Genomic DNA, 24476 nt, shown 5'->3' with positions numbered 1-24476 from the left:
AAATTCCCAATAAGATTGATGTATCAAATGACCCTCTTCCTATTGAAAAAACAAAAGTTGGATTCAAAATGGCCGACTTCAAAATGGCTGCCATGGTCACCACCCATCTTGAAAAGTTTCCCTCCTCACATATACAAATGTGCCACAAACAGGACGTTAATATTACCAACCATTCCCATTTTATTAAGGTGTATCCATATAAATGGCCCACCCTGTATATAATCTGTATGTGTTATCATGTATGCTGTGACATGCAATGAACAGACATTTATGTAAAATGTGGTATGTTATTATGTAAATCTCAGGGCAAAAGACACACCAAACATGTTAGAATTTGCCTGAACAGTAAATATTTGCATTCTTCTGCATTTACTAGACATTTTTTGCACATAACCATATCCCACCATGGGTAATGAGATCATATTTTACTTTAATTCTTTGATAATAGTCATAGAAGTAACCAAGATGTATGCACAATGCGGGAAAGAACTGATAATTCCACACTGACCGAACCCTATTGGAAGACAGATGCCAGATCACTAACACCACGCAACAAAAAAAAACTTTTTGTCTGCTACTGGTCAAAAAACATTTGTCCTATACTAAATCGAGTGTGCGGATTACAAATCCGAAGTCAGAATTGTTGTAACATGTCACGAAATTTTGCTATGCAAAAGTATGCCTAAATGAATTAAGCACTTGGAAAGCATTGAATAATTTTGAACAGAACAAGTTTTACTCCAACAATTACCTGATCTACATCAAAGTTTGCGTAGAAAGGCTACTTTCTCGCGTTTGATGCAAATCCGTCATGGATCTGCAGACGGATCTGTTCAGATAATACAAACGTCTGCATCTGTTCAGAACGGATCCGTTTGTATTATCTTTAACATAGCCAAGACGGATCCGTCTTGAACACCATTGAAAGTCAATGGAGGACGGATCCGTTTTCTATTGTGCCAGATTGTGTCATAGAAAACGGATCCGTCCCCATTGACTTACATTGTGTGTCAGAACAGATACGTATGGCTCAGTTTCCTCAGACGGACACCAAAACGCTGCGGGCAGTGATCTGGTGTCCGCCTCCAAAGCGGAATGGAGGCGGAACAGAGGCAAACTGATGCATTCTGAGTGGATCCTTTTCCATTCAGAATGCATTAGGGCAAAACCGATCCGTTTTGGATCACTTGTGAGAGCCCTGAACGGATCTCACAAACAGAAAGCCAAAACGCCAGTGTAAAAGTAGACTAAACAGTGTATGTAAATGTAATGGAATAACAAAATTTCAAAACGTCTCGTTTTTCAGGTTAAAAGTATTACTTGAGCAAGGCCCAGTACTGTTAGAAGTACTTCAGGCATCTGCTTTTGCGTTTGTGAACGGTCCTATTTTCCCGTTGCAAAAACCAGCAGTAGTCCCCCATCATATTGGAATTCCAGCGGCCTTGATACCTGTTCTCCATTGTAGAAATATCTTTATGGAACCGCTCTCCATGTTCGTCACTTACGTGTCCCAAATTGGGTAGGAAAAAGTCAAGATGGGAATGTAAGAAATGCATTTTCAATGACATTCGGCAGCCAAGTTGTTCATATGCTGTAAGCAGGTTGTCTACTAATTCAGCATAGTTTGCAGCTCGTCTGTTCCCAAGGAAGTTCTGCACTACTAGCACAAATGCATCCCAAGCTGCAAGACGCACTCGCTTTGTCAGATTCTTGCGCTGATCATAAGTAGTGTATTTGCCACATATGTAACAGAAATTGTCTGGATCATTAACACATTTGCTTTTATCCATCTTAAGTTTCAAAACTGATAGCACTATAACAGATCACTTTATCTGTCCAGCTTGCCTTATATATTACTGCTGACATCAGCCTGAGTTCATCCGGACAGGTCTGGACATGTCCATTGGAATATCTCCAATATAATGCATTACTATTATAACTGAATAGGCTTTGCATGTATAACTTAACCCCTTAAGGACATAGGGCGTACAGGTACGCCCTTGTGCCCTGGTACTTAAGGACACAGGGCGTACATGTACGCCCTGTGTATTTTCGATCACTGCCGTGCGGCTGGCAGTGATCGGAACCCGGTGCCTGCTCAAATCATTGAGCAGGCACCTAAGCTAAATGCGCGGGGGGGTTCCGTGACCCCCCCATGTCGGCGATCGCGGCAAACCGCAGGTCAATTCAGACCTGCGGTTTGCTGCGATTTCTGCAGTTTCTGATCCCCGCGGTCGATCAGAAACTTTAGTGTTCCTAAAGTTTATCTGTATCTCCCCCCCCCCCCTGCACCCCTGAGTGATTTTATCCCGGTGGGAGGTGAAGGGGGAGGGTTGCGAGCGGTGCGGGAGGCGGGCGGTGCGGCAGGTGGGATCGCGATCCCCCGCCCGCCTCCCCTTGAATAATCGTTGGCGTCTAGTGGGTATACCAGGGTGCCAGCATATTGCTGGCACCCTGGTATAAACGGCTGACATCTGTGCTGCGATGTCAGCCGTTTAACCCTTTCCATACTGCGGTCCGTACGGACCGCTGTATGGAAAAGGTTAACAGCGCAGGGAGCTCCCTCTTTGCAGCCCCCCGATGGGAGAGGGAGAGAGCCCCTAGACAGCCCCGTCCTTACCCTTCCCCGTCTGCGAAGTTCTGACCAGTACTGAGCAGACGGGGAAGGTTCCCATGGCAACAGGACGCCGTCTCAGGGGTCCTGCTGTCCATGGTGCTGAACAGATCTGTGCTAAAAGGCATAGATCTGTTCAGACAAAGTGTAAAATACAGTACAGTACAATATATATTGCACTGTACTGTATTATACAGACATCAGACCCACTGGATCTTCAAGAACCAAGTGGGTCTGGGTCAAAAAGAAAGTGAAAATAAAGTAAAAATCAAAAAACACATTTATCACTGATTAAAATGAAAAAAATAAAATTCCCTACACATGTTTGGTATCGCCGCGTCCGTAACGACCTGATCTATAAAACGGTCATGTTACTTTACCCGAACGGTGAACGCCATAAAAATAAAAAACTATGATGAAATTGAAATTTTGCCCACCTTACTTCCCAAAAAAGGTAATAAAAGTGATCAAAAAAGTCGTATGTACGCCAAAATTGTAACAATCAAACCGTCATCTCATCCCGCAAAAATCATACCCTACCCAAGATAATTGCCCTAAAACTGAAAAAACTATGGCTCTTAGACTATGGAAACACTAAAACATGATTTTTTTTGTTTCAAAAATGAAATCATTGTGTAAAACTTACATAAAAAAGTATACATATTAGGTATCGCCACGTCCGTATCGACCGGCTCTATAAAAATATCACATGACCTAACCCCTCAGGTGACCGCCGTAAAAAAAAAAAAAAAACGGTGTAAAAAAAGCTATTTTTTGTCATCTTACGTCACAAAAAGTGTAATAGCAAGCGATCAAAAAGTCATATGCACCCCAAAATAGTGCCAATAAAACCGTCATCTCATCCCGCAAAAAATGAGACCCTACTTAACCCCTTAAGGACCGGGCTCATTTTCACCTTAAGGACCAGGCCATTTTTTGGAAATCTGACCAGTGTCACTTTAAGTGCTCATAACTTTAAAACGCTTTGACTTACCCAGGCCGTTCTGAGATTGTTTTTTCGTCACATATTGTACTTCATGTCACTGCTAAAATTGGGTCAAAAAATTTAATTTTTTTGCATAAAAAAATACAATTTTTACCAAAAATTTTGAAAAATTAGCAAATTTCAAACTTTCAGTTTCTCTACTTCTGTAATACATAGTAATACCCCCAAAAATTATGATGATTTTACATTCCCCATATGTCTACTTCATGTTTGAATTGTTTTGGGAATGATATTTTATTTTTTGGGGATGTTACAAGGCTTAGAAGTTTAGAAGCAAATTTTGAAATTTTCAGAAATCTTCAAAATCCCACTTTTTATGGACCAGTTCAGGTTTGAAGTCACTTTGTGAGGCTTAGATAATAGAAACCTCCCAAAAATGACCCCATTCTAGAAACTACACCCCTCAAGGTATTCAAAACTGTTTTTTCAAACTTTATTAACCCTTTAGGTCTTCCACAAGAGTTAATGGCAGATGGAGAAACAATTTTGAAATTTCTATTTTTTGGAAAATTTTCCAATATAATCAATTTTTTCCAGGAGTAAAACAAGGGTTAACTGCCAAACAACACTCAAAATGGGTTGCCCTGATTCTGTAGTTTGCAAAAACACCCCATATGTGGTCGTAAACTACTGTTTGGCCGAACGGTAGCACATAGAAGGAGGGGAACACCATATGGGGTTTGGAAGGCAGATTTGGCAGGACTGGTTTTGTTTATACCATGTCCCATTTGAAGCCCCCTGTTGCACCCCTAGAATAGAAATTTCAAAAAAGTGACTCCATCTAAGAAAGTACACCCCTCAAGGTATTCAAAACTGGGTTTACAAACTTTGTTAACCCTTTAGGTGTTCCACAAGAGTTAATGGCAGATGGAGAAACAATTTTGAAATTTCTATTTTTTGGAAAAGTTTCCAATATAATACATTTTTTCCAGGAGTAAAACAAGGGTTAACTGCCAAACAACACTCAAAATGGGTTGCCCTGAATCTGTAGTTTGCAAAAACACCCCATATGTGGTCGTAAACTACTGTTTGGCCGAACGGTAGCACATAGAAGGAGGGGAACGCCATATGGGTTTTGGAAGGCAGATTTGGCAGGACTGGTTTTGTTTATACCATGTCCCATTTGAAGCCCCCTGTTGCACCCCTAGAATAGAAATTTCAAAAAAGTGACTCCATCTAAGAAAGTACACCCCTCAAGGTATTCAAAACTGGGTTTACAAACTTTGTTAACCCTTTAGGTGTTCCACAAGAGTTAATGGCAGATGGAGAAACAATTTTGAAATTTCTATTTTTTGGAAAAGTTTCCAATATAATCAATTTTTTCCAGGAGTAAAACAAGGGTTAACTGCCAAACAACACTCAAAATGGGTTGCCCTGATTCTGTAGTTTGCAAAAACACCCCATATGTGGTCGTAAACTACTGTTTGGCCGAACGGTAGCACATAGAAGGAGGGGAACGCCATATGGGTTTTGGAAGGCAGATTTGGCAGGACTGGTTTTGTTTATACCATGTCCCATTTGAAGCCCCCTGTTGCACCCCTAGAATAGAAATTTCAAAAAAGTGACTCCATCTAAGAAAGTACACCCCTCAAGGTATTCAAAACTGGGTTTACAAACTTTGTTAACCCTTTAGGTGTTCCACAAGAGTTAATGGCAGATGGAGAAACAATTTTGAAATTTCTATTTTTTGGAAAAGTTTCCAATATAATAAATTTTTTCCAGGAGTAAAACAAGGGTTAACTGCCAAACAACACTCAAAATGGGTTGCCCTGATTCTGTAGTTTGCAAAAACACCCCATATGTGGTCGTAAACTACTGTTTGGCCGAACGGTAGCACATAGAAGGAGGGGAACGCCATATGGGTTTTGGAAGGCAGATTTGGCAGGACTGGTTTTGTTTATACCATGTCCCATTTGAAGCCCCCTGTTGCACCCCTAGAATAGAAATTTCAAAAAAGTGACTCCATCTAAGAAAGTACACCCCTCAAGGTATTCAAAACTGGGTTTACAAACTTTGTTAACCCTTTAGGTGTTCCACAAGAGTTAATGGCAGATGGAGAAACAATTTTGAAATTTCTATTTTTTGGAAAAGTTTCCAATATAATACATTTTTTCCAGGAGTAAAACAAGGGTTAACTGCCAAACAACACTCAAAATGGGTTGCCCTGATTCTGTAGTTTGCAAAAACACCCCATATGTGGTCGTAAACTACTGTTTGGCTAAACGGCAGGACATAGAAGAAGGGGAATGTCATATGGTTTTTGGAAGGCAGATTTTGCTGGACTGGTTTATTGACACCATGTACCCTTTCAAGCCCCCTGATGCACCCCTAGAGTAGAAACTCCATAAAAGTGACCCCATCTAGGAAACTATGGGATAAGGTGGTTGTTGTTTTGGGACTATTTTAGGGGTAAATTAGATTTTTGGTTGCTCTATATTACTCTTTTTGAGGCAATGTAACAAAAAAATTAAATTCTAAAATTGTTTCTACATTCGCTATTTAGTTTTGTGGAACACCTAAAGGGTTAACGTAGTTTGTAAAGTAACTTTTGAATACCTTGAGGGGTGTAGTTTCTTAGATGGGGTCACTTTTTTGGAGTTTCTATTCTAGGCTACATCAGGGGGGGCTTCTAATGGGACATGGTGTCAAAAAAAAAACTGTCCATCAAAATCTGCCTTCCAGAAACCATATGGAGTTCCCTTCGTTCTATGCCCTGCCGTGCGGCTATATAGCCATTTACGACCACATATGGGGTGTTTCTGCAAACTACAGAATCAGGGCCATAAATATTGAGTTTTGTTTGGCTGTTAACCCTAGCTTTATTACCGGCAAAAAGGATTCAAATGGAAATTTTGCCCAAAAATGGGTGTTTTGGCACCGTTTTTATTTTATATTTTTAACACCGTTCATCCGAGGCGTTTGGGCAAAAGTTATTTTTATAGCGACGACTTTTACGCACGCGACGATGCCCAATATGTATGGCTCTCAGACTTTGGAGACACTAAGCAGGCATCCTAAAAACTGCGGCCCTCCAGATGTTGTAAAACTACAATTCCCACCATGCCCTGCTGATGGCTGTAGGTTGTCTGGGCATGCTGGGAGTTATAGTTTTACAACATCTGGAGGGCCGCAGTTTGAGGATGCCTGCACTAAAACTAATATTTTTTTGGGAAAAAAAAAATGTTTCCGTGTCTCCAAAGTCTGAGAGCCATAGTTTTTTATGTTCTCTAGTGGACTGTTGGGGATTATAAAAATTTAGTACTCCATGGAAGTGTGATACTCCCTGAAGCAATCGATAATGCAGAGGCCCGGATGATCGGGGCACGTGTCACACTGAGTGGTGGTGTCCTTCCGTATCCCCCTCTTGTGACACACTCTGCACTTTTTTTGGGTTCGTCCCTTCTTTCCAGTATGGGGGACCACACCTGGAAAGTGTTGGCCAGGGACGATCCGGGCGCCTCCAATTCCCGAGGTACTCCGGCCTGCTCTTTCCCGGTCCGAAAAGATCAGGGCCTTGAGGACTGCCTCATAGAATTGGAGGAATGTCCCTGTGCTGCCAGCGCTTCGGGATAGTACAAAAGAGTTGTACATGGCAACCTGTACCAAGTAGACCGCAACTTTTTTGTACCATGCCCGGGTTTTGCGCATGGCGTTATATGGCTTGAGGACTTGATCAGAGAGATCAACTCCTCCCATATACCGATTGTAGTCGACGATACAATCGGGCTTGAGGACCGTTGCCGCGGTACCTCGCACAGGGACTGGGGTGGTGCTGTTACTGTGGATTGTGGACAGCATAAGGACATCCCTCTTGTCCTTATACCTGACCAGCAACAGGTTTCCACTGGTAAGGGCACAGGTCTCACCCCTGGGGATAGGTACCTGGAGGGGGTAGGCAGGGAGGCCGCGTTGATTTTTCCGCACGGTCCCACAAGCGAACGTGGATCTGGCGGCAAGGGACCTGAACAAGGGGATACTGGTATAAAAGTTGTCCACGTACAAGTGGTAACCGTTATCCAGCAGTGGGTACATAAGGTCCCACACGAGTTTCCCGGTAACACCCAGAGTGGGGGGACATTCTGGGGGTTGAATACGGGAATCTCGCCCCTCGTACACACGAAATTTGTAAGTGTACCCTGAGGTACTCTCACAAATTTTGTATAGCTTCACGCCATACCTCGCCCGCTTTGTGGGAATGTATTGGCGGAAACTGAGTCTCCCCTTGAACGCAACGAGAGACTCATCAACCGCGACCTCCCTTCCAGGTACGTAGGCCTCCATGAATTTGGCCCAAAAGTGATCGATGACCGGCCGTATCTTATACAGCCGGTCATAGGCAGGATCACCTCGGGGTGGACATGCTGCATTATCGGAATAATGCAGACATTTCCGGACGGCCTCAAACCGGGAGCGTGTCATGACCATACTGTACAGTGGGGTCTGGTATAGGACGTCCCCACTCCAGTATTGCCTGACACTGGGTTTTTGGACTAGACCCATATGCAGCACGAGGCCCCAAAATGTCCTCATCTCGGCTGCACTGACCGGCGTCCAGCCACCGGGTCTAGCCAAAAATGAGCCTGGGTTTTGAGCGACGAACTGTTGGGCGTACAGATTCGTCTGCTCCACCATCAGATTCACCAGTGGGTTACTGAAAAAAAAACTAAAATAGTCAATTTCAGTAAACCCCACTGTGGGAATCTGGATTCCAGGATTGCCAGCAAAATCCGGAATCTCAGGCTCAAAGTCCACTGGGGGACACCAACTAAGTTCATCGGCAGGGGGCTCCGGTGGACTTATTTGGTGGGCCGGGAAACCAGTACGAACCCCAGGGCGGCTCGTACTAGGGTGGGCCACAGGATCCCTAGCATGTGGGGCCCCTGGCTCCGCCTGGCGGCGTCTCCGCCGCCTCGGTGGCTCATCATCATCCGATGATGATGAGGAGGATGCGGATGACAAAAGGAACGTGGGGTCATCCTCATCCTCACTGGGGCTCTCAGAGTCGGAGGCAATCTGGGCGTATGCCTCCTCGGCCGAGAACATCCGGCGGGCCATGGGTGTGTGTGCGTGTAAGTGTGCGTGTGTGGAAACCTTTATTATATGTGCGTGTGTGTGGGGGCAACGGGTGTTCACGTACTAAAAAAGGCAAAAAAAGAAAGGGCAAGTGTTAGGAAAAAAAAGTTCAAATTTGCTGATCAGCGGTACAACGCTGATCAGCGGTCGGTGGGGTGGTGCGGTGGTGGGGTGGGCGATGCGCTAACAGTGGACGGACGCTAAAAAGTGCCGGCCAGTCAGCGCACGCAGAAAAAAAAAAAAAAAGTGGTGGTGAGGGGAAGGGGGGCTGGTGGGGGGTGGGGGGGCTGGTGGGGGGTGGGGGGGCTGGTGGGGGAAGGGGGGCTGGTGGGGGGTGGGGGGCTGGTGGGGGTGGGGGGGGGTGCGGGGCTGGTGGGGGGGTCTGGGGTCTGATGGATCAAAAAAAGTTTTGAAATAAAAGAACTTTTTTTTTTTTTCTAACTTTTCCCTTCTTTCCCTGCCTAACGGTGCCTCTCCCTCACTGACCCTAACCTACCTGGGTGGCGATGGGTGCAGGAGGGTGATGGATGGCGATTAGGGGGACGCAGGAGCTGGTGCCGAACGGTGCTGCACGGTCAGGGTGCTGGACAGGAAGAGGAGGGGAGAGAGGAGCGCAGGAAGTTTGAATCTCGCGCCTCTCTCCCCTGCTCCAATCAGCACCCTGGACAGCGGCGTTCAGCACCAGGGCCAGCAACGCCTCTCCAAATCCTCGGACTGCGATAGGTGGTGTATAATTACGCCACCGATCGCAGTCTTTTTCCGGTTCATCGGGTCACAGGACACCCGAATGGACCGGAAACGCAGAAAACCGCAGGTCTGAATTGACCTGCGGTTTTCTGCGATCGTCGATACGGGGGGGTCAAATGACCCCCCCCTGCATTGTTACGGGATGCCGGCTGAATGATTTCAGCCGGCATCCCGTTCCGATTAACCCCCGCGGCGCCGGAATGCCGATTTTAAGTCAGGACGTACCGGTACGTCCTGTGTCCTTAAGGACTCGGGAAATAGGGCGTACCGGTACGTCCTATGTCCTTAAGGGGTTAAGGTAATCGCCCAAAAACTGAAAAAACTATGGCTCTTAGAATATGGAGACACTAAAACTATTTTTTGTTTTAAAAATTAATTCATTGTGTAAAACTTACATAAATAAAAAAAATTGTATACATATTAGGTATCGCCGCGTCCGTGACAACCTGCTCTATAAAATTACCACATGATCTAACCTGTCAGATGAATTTTGGAAATAACAAAAAAAAAAAAAACGGTGCCAAAAAAGCTATTTATTGTTACCTTGCCGCACAAAAAGTGTAATATAGAGCAACCAAAAATCTTATGTACCCTAAACTAGTACCAACAAAACTGCCACCCTATCCCGTAGTTTCTAAAATGGGGTCTTTTTTTTTGGAGTTTCTACTCTAGGGGTGCATCAGGGGGGCTTCAAATGGAACATGGTGTCAAAAAAACAGTCCAGCAAAATCTGCCTTCCAAAAACCGTATGGCATTCCTTTCCTTCTGCGCCCTGCCGTTTGCCCGTACAGCTGTTTACGACCACATATGGGGTGTTTCTGTAAACTACAGAATCAGGGCCATAAATAATGAGTTTTGTTTGGCTGTTAACCCTTGCTTTGTAACTGGGGAAAAAAAATATTAAAATGGAAAATCTGCCAAAAAAGTGAAATTTTGAAATTGTATCTCTATTTTCCATTAAATATTGTGCAACACCTAAAGGGTTAACAAACTTTGTAAAATCAGTTTTGAATACCTTGAGGGGTGTAGTTTCTTAGCTGGGGTCACTTTTATGGAGTTTCTACTCTAGGGGTGCATCAGGGGGGCTTCAAATGGGACATGGTGTAAAAAAAAACAGTCCAGCAAAATCTGCTTTCTAAAAACCGTATGGCATTCCTTTCCTTCTGCGCCCTGCCGTGTGCCCGTACAGCAGTTTACGAACACATATGGGGTGTTTCTGTAAACTACAGAATCAGGGCCATAAATAATGAGTTTTGTTTGGCTGTTAACCCTTGCTTTGTAACTGGAAAAAAAATATTAAAATGGAAAATCTGCCAAAAAAGTGAAATTTTTAAATTGTATCTCTATTTTCAATTAAATATTGTGCAACACCTAAAGGGTTAACAAACTTTGTAAAAACAGTTTTGAATACCTTGAGGGGTGTAGTTTCTCAGATGGGGTCACTTTTATGGAGTTTCTACTCTAGGGGTGCATCAGGGGGGCTTCAAATGGGACATGGTGTCAAAAAACCTGCCTTCCAAAAACCATATGGCGCACCTTTCACTCTACGCCCCGCTGTGTGGCCGTACAGTAGTTTACGACCACATATGGGGTGTTTCTGTAAACGGCAGAGTCAGGGCAATCAAGATACAGTCTTGTTTGGCTGTTAACCCTTGCTTTGTTAGTGGAAAAAATGGGTTAAAATGGAAAATTAGGCAAAAAAATGAAATTCTCAAATTTCATCCCCATTTGCCAATAACTCTTGGGCAACACCTGAAGGGTTAACGAAGTTTGTAAAATCAGTTTTGAATACCTTGAGGGGTGTAGTTTCTTAGATGGGCTCACTTTTATGGAGTTTCTACTCTAGGGTTGCATCAGGGGGGCTTCAAATGGGACATGGTGTCAAAAAACCAGTCCAGCAAAACCTGCCTTCCAAAAACCATATGGTGCACCTTTCCCTCTACGCCCCGCTGTGTGGTCGTACAGTAGTTTACAGCCACATATTGGGTGTTTCTGTAAACGGCAGATCAGGGCAATAAAGATACAGTCTTGTTTGGCTGTTAACCCTTGCTTTGTTAGTGAAAAAAATGGGTTAAAATGGAAAATTAGGCAAAAAAATTAAATTCTCAAATTTCATCCCCATTTGCCAATAACACTTGTGCAACACCTAAAGGGTTAACGAAGTTTGTAAAATCAGTTTTGAATACCTTGAGGGGTGTAGTTTATAGAATGGGGTCGTTTTTGGGTGGTTTCTATTATGTAAGCCTTGCAAAATGACTTCAGACCTGAACTGGTCCCTAAAAATTGGGTTTTTGTAAATTTCTGAAAAATTTTAAGATTTGCTTCTAAACTTCTAAGCCTTGTAACATCCCCAAAAAATAAAATATCATTCCCAAAATAATTCAAACATGAAGTAGACATATGGGGAATGTAAAGTCATCACAATTTTTAGGGGTATTACTATGTATTACAGAAGTAGAGAAGCTGAAAATTTGAAATTTGCAAATTTTTCCAAATTTTTGTTAAATTAGGTATTTTTTCGTGCAAAAAAAAAAAATTTTTTTTTACTTCATTTTACCAGCGTCATGAAGTACAATATGTCACGAAAAAACTATCTCAGAACGGCCTAGATAAGTCAAAGCGTTTTAAAGTTATCAGCACTTAAAGTGACACTGGTCAGATTTGCAAAAAATGAAAAAGGTGTAATAAGGCTGTGTCCTTAAGGGGTTAAAGAGGACCTTTCATCGGTCCAAACATTGTGAACTAAGTATCATTACATATACAGCGGCGCCCAGGGATCTCACTGTACTTACTATTATCCCTGGGCGCCGCTCCGTTCTCCCGTTATGTCCGGGGACTTGGTTATAGTAGGAGGAGACTGCCCTTGTTCTGCTGGGCGTCTCCTTCTCCTAGGCTGTAGCGCTGGACAATTGCATTGCAGAGCTCACAGCCTGGAAGAAGGAGACGCCCAGCAGAACAAGGGCAGACTCCGCCTACTATAACCAAGTCCCCTAAGTCTCCGCCTACTATAACCAAGTCCCCGTACATAGCGGAGGACATAACGGAAGGACGGAGCGGCGCCCAGGGATAATAGTAAGTGAAGTGAGATCCCTGGGCGCCGCTGTATATGTCATGATACTTAGTTCACAATGTTTGGACCGATGAAAGGTCCTCTTTAAAATCTAGACGTGTCAGGCAAATTCCGAGTTCATATTAGGAATCAGCGCACTCATTTTAGTATAAATCACATATTTTTCTCTCAGTAGCAAAATCATTGTTGCGCGGTGTTATAGATAAAACTGGTGCTTAGTAAAGTCCTTTAAAGGAAAACTTCCCACAGTACAAAGAAAGATTATCAACAGAGATGAGTGAATCGGTCCTAAATTAATCAAATTAATTTAGAATTCCCCCAAAAAATTCAGATTCTAGCGAATCTGAAACCTGTGTGATTTGTTTCGGACAAATTGCTCAAAATGGCGGCCGCGATTTAACAGGTCAGAAGACGAGAAAAAGGCATCTGCCACAAAAAAAAACATTTTTGGATTGTTAATAAACAGGCTATTTGTTACAACCAGCTACCATATGTAGCCATACATGTTACTAATGCTGTCTTGGTGTTAAACAGCTTGAAAGGGGTTGGATACAGTCCTAGGAGACCCCAGACTGTTATACATGATCTTTCAGGGCAATTGGGTCAAATTTATTCAGAACTAAAAGAAATCTGACTGATTTGTGCAAATCGGACCTGAAATTAATTTCAAGAAATTCGCCCATCTCTAATTTAAAAAAAAGACTGCATTTTAGTAGTTTTTTTTTTTTTCTTTATCATTTCTTGCACTTGCATTTTTTGTTGCAAAAAAGCCAAATCCAGATGTTAACTTAAAGTCTATATTATGTATGGAAGGCAGAACACACATGCATTTTTGGGCTACTGGCATTTTTGCTTTTTTTTTTTTAATGCAGAATGTTGCAGCATATTCCTTTTTGGGGGGCCTTTCTGCCAGATCTTACCATGTCACTGGGCTTATGGAGGGAAGCATACTTACCCGAACCCCTCCGCTGGGTTAGTGACGTGTCCCCCACACACGGGGGACAAATCACCGATGTGGCCAGCCCGTGTAGATGTTGACACGTGGAGACTAGTGCAAGGAAGCGGCAGCAGGGGACTACAGAAGCTGGAAACCCAGCGTCGGGGAGCAGGTAAGGTACGCTTCACTCTGCAGGCCTGGCAGCATGGGAGGGTCTGGCAGAAAGGCTCCCCAAATGAGAACAACCCCATTAAAGCAATGCAGCCTCCATAGTCTTGAGAGAAATAAGTTTGCTCAATATGAAATTCATCCAGCAGCAAAAAGTCGGGGAAGTGAGTTTTCAAAGTTTTACTTATTACTGGATATAAAGGGTAATAGACCAGCAACCGATTCAGCAGTTTTTTTTTTTTTATAAATGTGCTTTTATACCACTGCAGTAATTATTTATTAGGCAATTGTTCATTAAAAAATCCCTAAATATCCCTCATACTTAAGTCATTATTTTTTACAAGAAGGAACAACCTGGTTAATGGAGCAGAGCACTGTCAGAAAATCAAATGGACTTCAGCTAACGAGAGCACTAAAAATGGAGATATCAGATGGCTGTCATGATGGTTGTATGAATGTTGTGATAGTCACACTTCTTTCTGCACCATATACATCACGAGTATTCTGCTAATGTCACCTGCAGCATATCCAGTAATAAAGTGAGTGTAAAAAAGAGAACTGCTATTTACATGATGAATATACCATACCATCAGTAACATAAAGGGATATATAATGAGAGGTGTAACAACTCACAATAGCTGTGTAGGTCCACATTTCCTGCCCAATACTACACATGGCTCATATACCAGATTACAGGAAATACTTATCAAACACAACTGCAACATGAAGCGTAGATAACCCACAAAGAATCTGTAGGTTGCGTAAAGGTTTTAGATAATATGACCAAACCTGAAAAATAAAATTTCTTCATTTAGGAATTTTAATCTGGTGAAGCTATTTATCATCACAGAATTGCAAACTGGAATCACACACAATACCCCGACCAAAATGTTACATACCTTTGAATGTAAATGTTAACGTGAGGGGGTAACTTAACTTTCAGTCTGGGCAATCTGCATAATTTAGTGTATGATTACTAAAGAATACACACAAATCAGTGACGATAAATAGCTTCATTCAACCAATATTCCAAAATTTACAAATAGGTCCTTGCAGTAGGATCACATTTTCCAAAATTGGTACACAGCCTATAACAACCAATTTTGAACTGCGGTTTCATGTTTAACCACCGCCAGAAAACCTGGAATGTGAAGATCGGTATCTCAAAAAGACAAATGAGATGAGTAATTATTTGCAGTGATTAATTATCTTGTATACTAATTCTATTTTGTAAGGAAACAACTAAAGCAACAGATGAAGGTCCCTATTACACCACCCCATGTTCTGGCAGGATGAGTGCTGATGGACAATACACGCGTCCATTGGCACTCGTTTGCAATGGCCGATGAAAAATGAATGTGGGAGGAATGATTGTTCCCGCAGTGGTTCCTCCATCATTCAGTTCTATTAATATCAGCAGTACATCACTGATTTCACAGGGAGATGTGCTGCAGATCATAGGCATCTTTCATCATGATGAAAGATGCATATCAGCCATCAAATGAGTGCTCGATTATTGGCTGATTGTCGACACGATTATAAGGGCTAATAATCAGGAATGAGCGTTCCTATGAAGGCTTGTTAACAATGATTGGTCAGAAAATCGTTTGGTCTAATAGGGCCCTAAAGAAAAGGTGCAGTTAAAAAAACATGCAGATCATAGCCTTTTAATAACTAAACTATTCAACATACCTCTGTTGGTGTCTGTACAGGCTTTTTCTCTGACTTCTGGGCATCCTTGCTCCCTCTTCTTTTCAATGATAGCTAAGGACAAAGAATATAGGAGACGTTTACACAAAGATGTCCTAAAAGCAGACATGGCAACCTAAAAGGAAACCATGCAGTTTTCCGACTACCAACATTTATCATCTATCCCATGGACATGTTAGATTATGGGGTGTTCATTAGCATGATGAGGAGTATTTGTAATGCTAGTGGAGAAAAGACACCATGTGGACCACCCATCTGATGGCTTCTTTTTTTGAGGAAGGAGAATGGATTAGACATGTTAGATTATGGGGTGTTCATTAGCATGATGAGGAGTATTTGTAATGCTAGTGGACAAAAGACACCATGTGGACCACCCATCTGATGGCTTCTTTTTTTGAGCAAGGAGAATGGATTAGACAGTCCAGATCGCTCATTAAAGAGTTTGTGCACTTTTGTACTTCTTTGAGAGACCTGCAAAGGGAAGCATACTTACCTGCTTCCTCCTTTCTCTGGCCTAAGCTTCTCTGCTCCACTCGCAGGATGCCAACCTCCAAGCGGAGAAGCTGAGGCCGGGAAGAGATGGAGCCAGGAGCCAACGCTGGGAAGCAGTCAAATATGCTTCCCTTCGCAGGTCTGCCAAAGGGGGGGGGGGGGGGGGGGGGGCGGGGTTGCCAACCCCCACCCAAAGGTGCACAAATAAATTTAAGGCTTGAGTATCTCATGAATCCAGCCCTTTGTAGACCAGCTTTAGAAGCTGAAACGGATGTTCCCGCGATAGGTGGCAGGAGATCGGTGAGACTAGCAACATGTGGTTTGATCTGACATGTTTTCCGTTTGAATCAAATGAAGTCTGTGTTGTCTCTGGTGCTTGCCACACCTTCTTTCCCCAGGTGTGGCTATTATGGTCATTTAACCTTCTCTATTTATAGTTGTTTCTCCCACAATGCTGTGCGGTTTATAGCTTCTGTTTGGACCTTTGGATAGATTGTGGTTGGATCTTGGCTGAGTTCCTGGTGCTTCCATAGCCTCTCTGAAGTTAAAGGGGTTGTCCCATCTTGCCTTTTCAATCTTACCAGCAGTAAATGTCCTGATAACTTCCTGGTTTGGCTCAGGCAGTTGAGTGAAGGCCGGCCACGCCTCCTCATGACTCACCCTGAGAGCTCAGTCATTTGTGCTGTTCATGTGGATGAGTCATCCTTCTGGCAGCCTGCAAAGAATGTAAAGCCCATCCACCTCGGTTGCTATGACGCCGTGCACTCCCTCCTGCTGCCGGAAAACAGTAATACACTGCTATGATCTAAGAGTGTATCACTGTATTCCGGCGGCAGGAGGGAGCGCACGGCGTCATAGCAACCGAGGACGCCGTGTGCTCCGGCGCCCAGAAGGAGTCGGCCCAGGACTAATAGGGGAGCATATCAATCCCTAAACTGCCACTGTGGTCTTCCAGGGCCCTCCTTCCTCCTCTAGCATCTGCAGGACAGCAGCGTGGCAGGCAGACCGTTTCTCTCCCCGGCACTATCTCCAGCATGCAGGTCTTTGGGCATGCGTGCGCGTTCTCAAGCGGCCGGCTGGGGAGAAGGTGTGCGCAGGCGCAGGCGCGGCACATACAAGCCTCGCAAGTATGTGGCCGTAACTAGAGGATACAGGTAGACAACACAGGCGCAGATGAAGGGATTTTTCAGGAGAACGGTGCAAGTTAGGAAATAGAAGTTATTTAGAAGATTATTCAAGGACACTTGGGGAAACTGATTAACAGCAATTAATGAAATGGGAATACCCCTTTAAGTCTTTCCTTTCCCTTTTGTATTTTGTTTGGGTTCTGTGTGTTGCATTTCCTTATTGTTTGTACACTGCTCAAAAAAATAAAGGGAACACTTAAACAACACAATGTAACTCCAAGTCAATCACACTTCTGTGAAATCAAACTGTCCACTTAGGAAGCAACACTGAGTGACAATCAATTTCACATGCTGTTGTGCAAATGGGATAGACAACAGGTGGAAATTATAGGCAATTAGCAAGACACCCCCAATAAAGGAGTGGTTCTGCAGGTGATGACCACAGACCACTTCTCAGTTCCTATGCTTCCTGGCTGATGTTTTGGTCACTTTTGAATGCTGGCGGTGCTTTCACTCTAGTGGTAGCATGAGACACAAGTAGCTCAGGTAGTGCAGCTTATCCAGGATGGCACATCAATGCGAGCTGTGGCAAGAAGGTTTGCTGTGTCTGTCAGCGTAGTGTCCAGAGCATGGAGGCGCTACCAGGAGACAGGCCAGTACATCAGGAGACGTGGAGGAGGCCGTAGGAGGGCAACAACCCAGCAGCAGGACCGCTACCTCCGCTTTTGTGCAAGGAGGAACAGGAGGAGCACTGCCAGAGCCCTGCAAAATGACCTCCAGCAGGCCACAAATGTGCATGTGTCTGCTCAAACGGTCAGAAACAGACTCTATGAGGGTGATATGAGGGCCCGACGTCCACAGGTGGGGGTTGTGCCTACAGCCCAACACCGTGCAGGACGTTTGGCATTTGCCAGAGAACACCAAGATTGGCAAATTCGCCACAGAGTCTGGAGACGCCGTGGAGAACGTTCTGCTGCCTGCAACATCCTCCAGCATGACCGGTTTGGCATTGGGTCAGTAATGGTGTGGGGTAGCATTTCTTTGGAGGGCCGCACAGCTCTCCATGTGCTCGCCAGAGGTAGCCTGACTGCCATTAGGTACCGAGATGAGATCCTCAGACCCCTTGTGAGACCATATGCTGATGCGGTTGGCCCTGGGTTCCTCCTAATGCAAGACAATGCTAGACCTCATCTGGCTGGAGTGTGTCAGCAGTTCCTGCCAGACAAAGGCATTGATGGTATGGACTGGCCCGCCCGTTCCCCAGACCTGAATCCAATTGAGCACATCTGGGACATCATGTCTCGCTCTATCCACCAACGTCACGTTGCACCACAGACTGTCCAGGAGTTGGCAGATGCTTTAGTCCAGGTCTGGGAGGAGATCCCTCAGGAGACCGTCCGCCACCTCATCAGGAGCATGCACAGGCGTTGTAGGGAGGTCATACGGGCACGTGGAGGCCACACACACTACTGAGCCTCATTTTGACTTGTTTTAAGGACATTACATCAAAGTTGGATCAGCCTGTAGTGTGTTTTTCCACTTTAATTTTGAGTGTGACTCCAAATCCAGACCTCCATGGGTTAAAAAAATTGATTTACATTTTTACATTTTTGTGTGATTTTGTTGTCAGCACATTCAACTATGTAAAGAACAGAGTATTTCAGAAGAATATTTAATTAACTCAGATCTAGGATGTGTTATTTTTGTGTTCTCTTTATTTTTTGGAGCAGTGTATTAGGCCTGTAGGAGACTCCCGTTCGTCCTTCCTTTTGGAGGAACGGGTAGTCTTGTCCCTGCCATTAGTACCAGGGTCCTATAGGGCTTGATAGGACTCTAGGTATTCCTGCGTATGAACTTACCTACCTTTGGGGTCTGTTCCTACTGGTAGTCAGTCAGGATTTTGGTTAGGGTTTTCACTAGGAGGTGTCCATTTTCCTTCCATTCACCGTTCCCCCCTTCCCTCCTATGCTCGGTGTGGTGTTTCCCTCCCACATCGAAGCATGACAGGAGCCCATCATACAGCTACAGCTGCTGCAGAGGAAACGTCAAATGACATGCCATCCATTCAAATTATGTCATCAATGGAAGCCTTGGACCCACCAGATGGAGACCCGCTGTTTGTGAAAGGTGACTACCAGCACTCTATCATCCATAATTCCTATTATGGCTTATGTGAGACAAGCCCTTTAAGGCAAATCCATGTTTCTTTTCTTTCACATTTCAAAGCAAAATTATAAAAAAGGTGAACTCTAAGTTATAGAAAGTTATAAAACTCATCAGGACATACATATACAGTACAGACCAAAAGTTTGGACACACCTTCTCATTCAAAGAGTTTTCTTTATTTTTATGACTATGAAAATTGTAGATTCACACTGAAGGCATCAAAACTATGAATTAACACATGTGGAATTATATACATAACAAACAAGTGTGAAACAAAGGAAAATATGTCATATTCTAGGATCTTCAAAGTAGCCACCTTTTGCACACTCTTGGCATTCTCTTGATGAGCTTCAAGAGGTAGTCCCCTGAAATGGTTTTCACTTCACAGGTGTGCCCTGTCAGGTTTAATAAGTGGGATTTCTTGCCTTATAAATGGGGTTGGGACCATCAGTTGCGTTGGGGAGAAGTCAGGTGGATACACAGCTGATAGTCCTACTTAATAGACTGTTAGAATTTGCATTATGGCAAGAAAAAAGCAGCTAAGTAAAGAAAAACGAGTGGCCATCATTACTTTAAGAAATAAAGGTCAGTCAGTCAGCCGAAAAATTCGGAAAACTTTGAAAGTAAGGGCTATTTGACCATGAAGGAGAGTGATGGGGTGCTGCGCCAGATGACCTGGCCTCCACAGTCACCGGACCTGAACCCAATCGAGATGGTTTGGGGTGAGCTGGACCGCAGAGTGAAGGCAAAAGGGCCAACAAGTGCTAAGCATCTCTGGGAACTCCTTCAAGACTGTTGGAAGACCATTTCAGGTGACTACCTCTTGAAGCTCATCAAGAGAATGCCAAGAGTGTGCAAAGCAGTAATCAAAGCAAAAGGTGGCTACTTTGAAGAACCTAGAATATGACATATTTTCAGTTGTTTCACACTTGTTTATGTATAGAATTCCACATGTGTTAATTCATAGTTTTGATGCCTTCATAGTCATGAAAATAAAGAAAACTCTTTGAATGAGAAGGTGTGTCCAAAGTTTTGGTCTGTACTGTACACTAGTTAAGCTTGATTTCTTAAGAGAAAAACCATATTACACCTTTGCATAGTTCTGTTAGGCTACTTTCACACTAGCGTCGGGGCTCCGCTTGTGAGCTCCGTTTGAAGAGTCTCACAAGCGGCCCCGAACGCATCCGTCCAGCTACTAATGCATTCTAAGTGGACGCGGATCCGCTCAGAATGCATCAGTCTGGCAGCGTTCAGCCTCCACTCCGCTCAGCAAGCGGACACCTGAACGCTGCTTGCAGCGTTCGGGTGTCCGCCTGGCCGTGCGGAGGCAAACGGATCCGTCCAGACTTACAATGTAAGTCAATGGGGACGGATCCGTTTGAATTTGACACTATATGGCTCAATTTTCAAACGCATCCGTCCCCCATTGACTTTCAATGTAAAGTCTGGATGGATCCATCTGAAGCTACTTTCACACTTAGAATTTTTTCTACAATATAATGCAGACGGATCCGCTCTGAACGCAAGTGTGAAAGTAGCCTTATTCATGCTTTGTTTACAAGCTTTAGCAAAGCTGTGGGGGCGTGTAAGAACAATGACTAAGCTCTCCCTCGTGAATATATGTGGGCGTGGATAATCTGACCTTCCCCGCCCCCTGTACTGCACAACCTAACCTTGCATACAAACACGGTCACATGATCATCCCCTAGCTCACACAGGCAGATCTTCCTGTCACATTGCAGATCGATCTATATCTGTATATACATCTATATATACCATATATATATATATATATATATATAGAGAGAGAGAGAGAGAGAGAGAGAGAGAAAGAGATGTAGATATATCATATATGTATATAGAGATATAGATCAGTAAATATCATCTATGTATATAGTTACTGATCTATCTCTCTATGTACATATATGCACATACACTCATCTAAAGAATTATTAGGAACACCATACTAATACGGTGTTGGACCCCCTTTTGCCTTCAGAACTGCCTTAATTCTACGTGGCATTGATTCAACAAGGTGCTGATAGCATTCTTTAGAAATGTTGGCCCATATTGATAGGATAGCATCTTGCAGTTGATGGAGATTTGAGGGATGCACATCCAGGGCACGAAGCTCCCGTTCCACCACATCCCAAAGATGCTCTATTGGGTTGAGATCTGGTGACTGTGGGGGGCATTTTAGTACAGTGAACTCATTGTCATGTTCAAGAAACCAATTTGAAATGATTTGATCTTTGTGACATGGTGCATTATCCTGCTGGAAGTAGCCATCAAAGGATGTATACATGTTCTCATTCTGTTTACGCCAAATTCGGACTCTACCATTTGAATGTCTCAACAGAAATCGAGACTCATCAGACCAGGCAACATTTTTCCAGTCTTCAACAGTCCAATTTTGGTGAGCTCGTGCAAATTGTAGCCTCTTTTTCCTATTTGTAGTGGAGATGAGTGGTACCCGGTGGGGTCTTCTGCTGTTGTAGCCCATCCGCCTCAAGGTTGTGCGTGTTGTGGCTTCACAAATGCTTTGCTGCATACCTCGGTTGTAACGAGGGGTTATTTCAGTCAACGTTGCTCTTCTATCAGCTTGAATCAGTAGGCCCATTTTCCTCTGACCTCTAGCATCCACAAGGCATTTTTGCCCACAGGACTGCAGCATACTGGATGTTTTTCCCTTTTCACACCATTCTTTGTAAACCCTAGAAATGGTTGTGCGTGAAAATCCCAGTAACTGAGCAGATTGTGAAATACTCAGACCGGCCCGTCTGGCACCAACAACCATGCCACGCTCAAAATTGCTTAAATCACCTTTCTTTCCCATTCTGACATTCAGTTTGGAGTTCAGGAAATTGTCTTGACCAGGACCACCCCCCTAAATGCATTGAAGCAACTGCCATGTGATTGGTTGACTAGATAATTGCATTAATGAGAAATAGAACAGGTGTTCCTAATAATTCTTTAGGTGAGTGTATATACATCTCTTTCTCTAAAAATATATCTCCATGTACTTATATATAGGTGGTATATATTAGGGCTGCACAATATGGGAATTTTGTGCGATTGCGATTAGGGCCCTAAAAATTGCGATAACGATATGCGATGCGATATTTTAAGGGAATTGTGCTAGAGGTCTATTTGCTTGGATTTTCCCATATGAGCTGCTGACGCGGCTGGGTTATGGGGGATCTGTGGATGGCACTGTTATGGGGGATCTGTGGATGATGCACTGTTATGGGGGATCTGTGGATGGCACTGTTGTGGGGGATCTGTGGATGACGCTGTTATGTGGAGGATCTGTGGAAGACGCTGTTATGTGGGGGATCTGTGGATGACGCTGTTATGTGGGGGATCTGTGGATGACGCTGTTATGTGGGGGATCTGTGGATGACGCTGTTATGTGGTGGATCTGTGGATGACGCTGTTATGTGGGGGATCTGTGGATGACGCTGTTATGGGGGGGATCTGTGGATGACGCTGTTATATGGGGGATCTGTGGATGCCGCTATGGGGATCTGTGGAGGACACTGTTATGGGGGATCTGTGGAGGACACTTTCACTTTCACTATGAATGCACTGCAGCGAACTGGCCGGCCGGCGCGTGACTGACGTCACTTAGTAACGCTCCTCCCACTTAATTCAGGAAGCAGGAGCGTTACTAAGTGACGTCAGTCACGCGGCGGCCGGCCAGCTCGCTGCAGTGCATTCATAGTGAAAGTGAGTACAGAGGCGAGCCATTTTATCAATAGGAGAGAGCTTGTTTCAGACAGTAGTAAAATACTTTACACACAAAGCCAGTTATGTGCGCGGGGCCCCTTCATATATAATTGCTGCATTTTCGGGTCGGCCAAATCGCCATATCGCATTTGGCAATTATCGCGATTCGATTATTTTTTTAGATATATCGTGCAGCCCTAGTATATATAGATATATATGTATATAGAAATATAGATAAGTAAATATATATCTCTATATACATATATAGATTGTGTGTGTGTATATATATATATATATATATATACATCTATAGATGAAGTATATAGATATATATGTATATAGAGATAGATCAGTATATAAATATATATACTTTACCATATACATATATATAGATGATATATATATAGATCTATCTATCTCTAATCTAAGCTATATCTAAACTATACATAAGCTATAGCTTAGATATAGCTTAGATATAGCTTAGGTATAGCTTAGATATAGCTTAGGTATAGCCTAGATATAGCTTAGATATAGCTTAGGTATAGCCTAGATATAGCTTAGGTATAGCTTAGATATAGCTTAGATATAGCTTAGGTATAGCCTAGCTATAGCTTAGGTATAGCTTAGATATAGCTTAGGTATAGCTTAGATATAGCTTAGATATAGCTTAGATATAGCTTAGGTATAGCTTAGGTATAGCTTAGATATAGCTTAGGTATAGCTTAGGTATAGCTTAGATATAGCTTAGATATAGCTTAGTGTAAGAAGGTACCTGGAATCATCGTGGATGGAAGGTATGTGTCACAGAGGTTCCTGGCCTCGGTGAAGTAAGAGCCGGTATTTTATGTGTCAGCAGCAGCTATTGCTAAGTGACACCGTGAGATTTAGCATGGCTGTCATAGCTGATCCGGGACGGCTCTTACTGGGAGTAGTCAAAGTGCTGGGTGGGTGACTACTCCCCATGTTCCAGGCCGGGTTTTGCCAGGCATAAAAACCAGCCAGTACTGCCAGGTGTGGTGGATTTACCTCCCTGTGACAGTGGAGCTCAGGAGTCTGTGTGCTGTGAACTGAGGGCTGTGCTGAGATTTGTGGTTTGAGCCAGGCTGGAGAACTCAGGGCCCTCTAAAGGCGAACAGGCCGCCTATGGACTTGATTAGGCTGAACAGCTAACAGGGTGTGAATTAACACCCAGGAGAAAAGGTGACTTTTATTGCTTATGGACTTTCCTTGTGTGTGAACAAACACCAAGCTACCTGCGTTTTGTGATACACCTTATCTGCATTTTGTTATACACTAATGTGTGAATAATCACCGCTGTTTGATTCAAGAACTGTGTACTTTGCCTCTATACTGCATCCACTAGTCCTAACTACCAGAGCGAATCCCCACACTTGGGTATAGCTTAGATATAGCTCTATATCTAATATATAAGTATATCTAAGCTATACTTTGTTTTGTTCCTGGGGGTGGCTTTTGGTTCTGATGGCCAGTGGAATAGGGCAATGCTAATAAGGCTGCCGGCACTGATAAGGATCGCGCAGGAGCCGGCCGGCAGCCAGACGCAGAGGCAGGGGACACCGGTGGATCACAGGGAGGGAGCGGGCACACCAGTCCAGTGAATCTTTTCACAAGGCTGC

General features: G+C 43.8%; 1 protein-coding gene across 1 annotated transcript in view; it reads right to left on the bottom strand.

The window, feature by feature from the left end:
- SOGA3 (SOGA family member 3) overlaps window positions 1–24476 on the bottom strand; it is an 80272-nt gene that overhangs the window by 42976 nt on the left and 12820 nt on the right. Inside the window, exon 4 of the mRNA XM_040429114.1 lies at window positions 15308–15379. Within this exon, the coding sequence (XP_040285048.1) occupies window positions 15308–15379 (72 nt within the window). The remainder of the gene's footprint in view (window positions 1–15307; window positions 15380–24476) is intronic.

This window comes from Bufo bufo, chromosome 4, assembly GCF_905171765.1.
Source record: "Bufo bufo chromosome 4, aBufBuf1.1, whole genome shotgun sequence".
NCBI classification, from domain to species: Eukaryota; Metazoa; Chordata; class Amphibia; order Anura; family Bufonidae; genus Bufo; species Bufo bufo.
The sequence above is the reverse complement of the archived record's forward strand: the minus strand, read 5'-3'. Positions and strand labels throughout refer to the sequence as shown.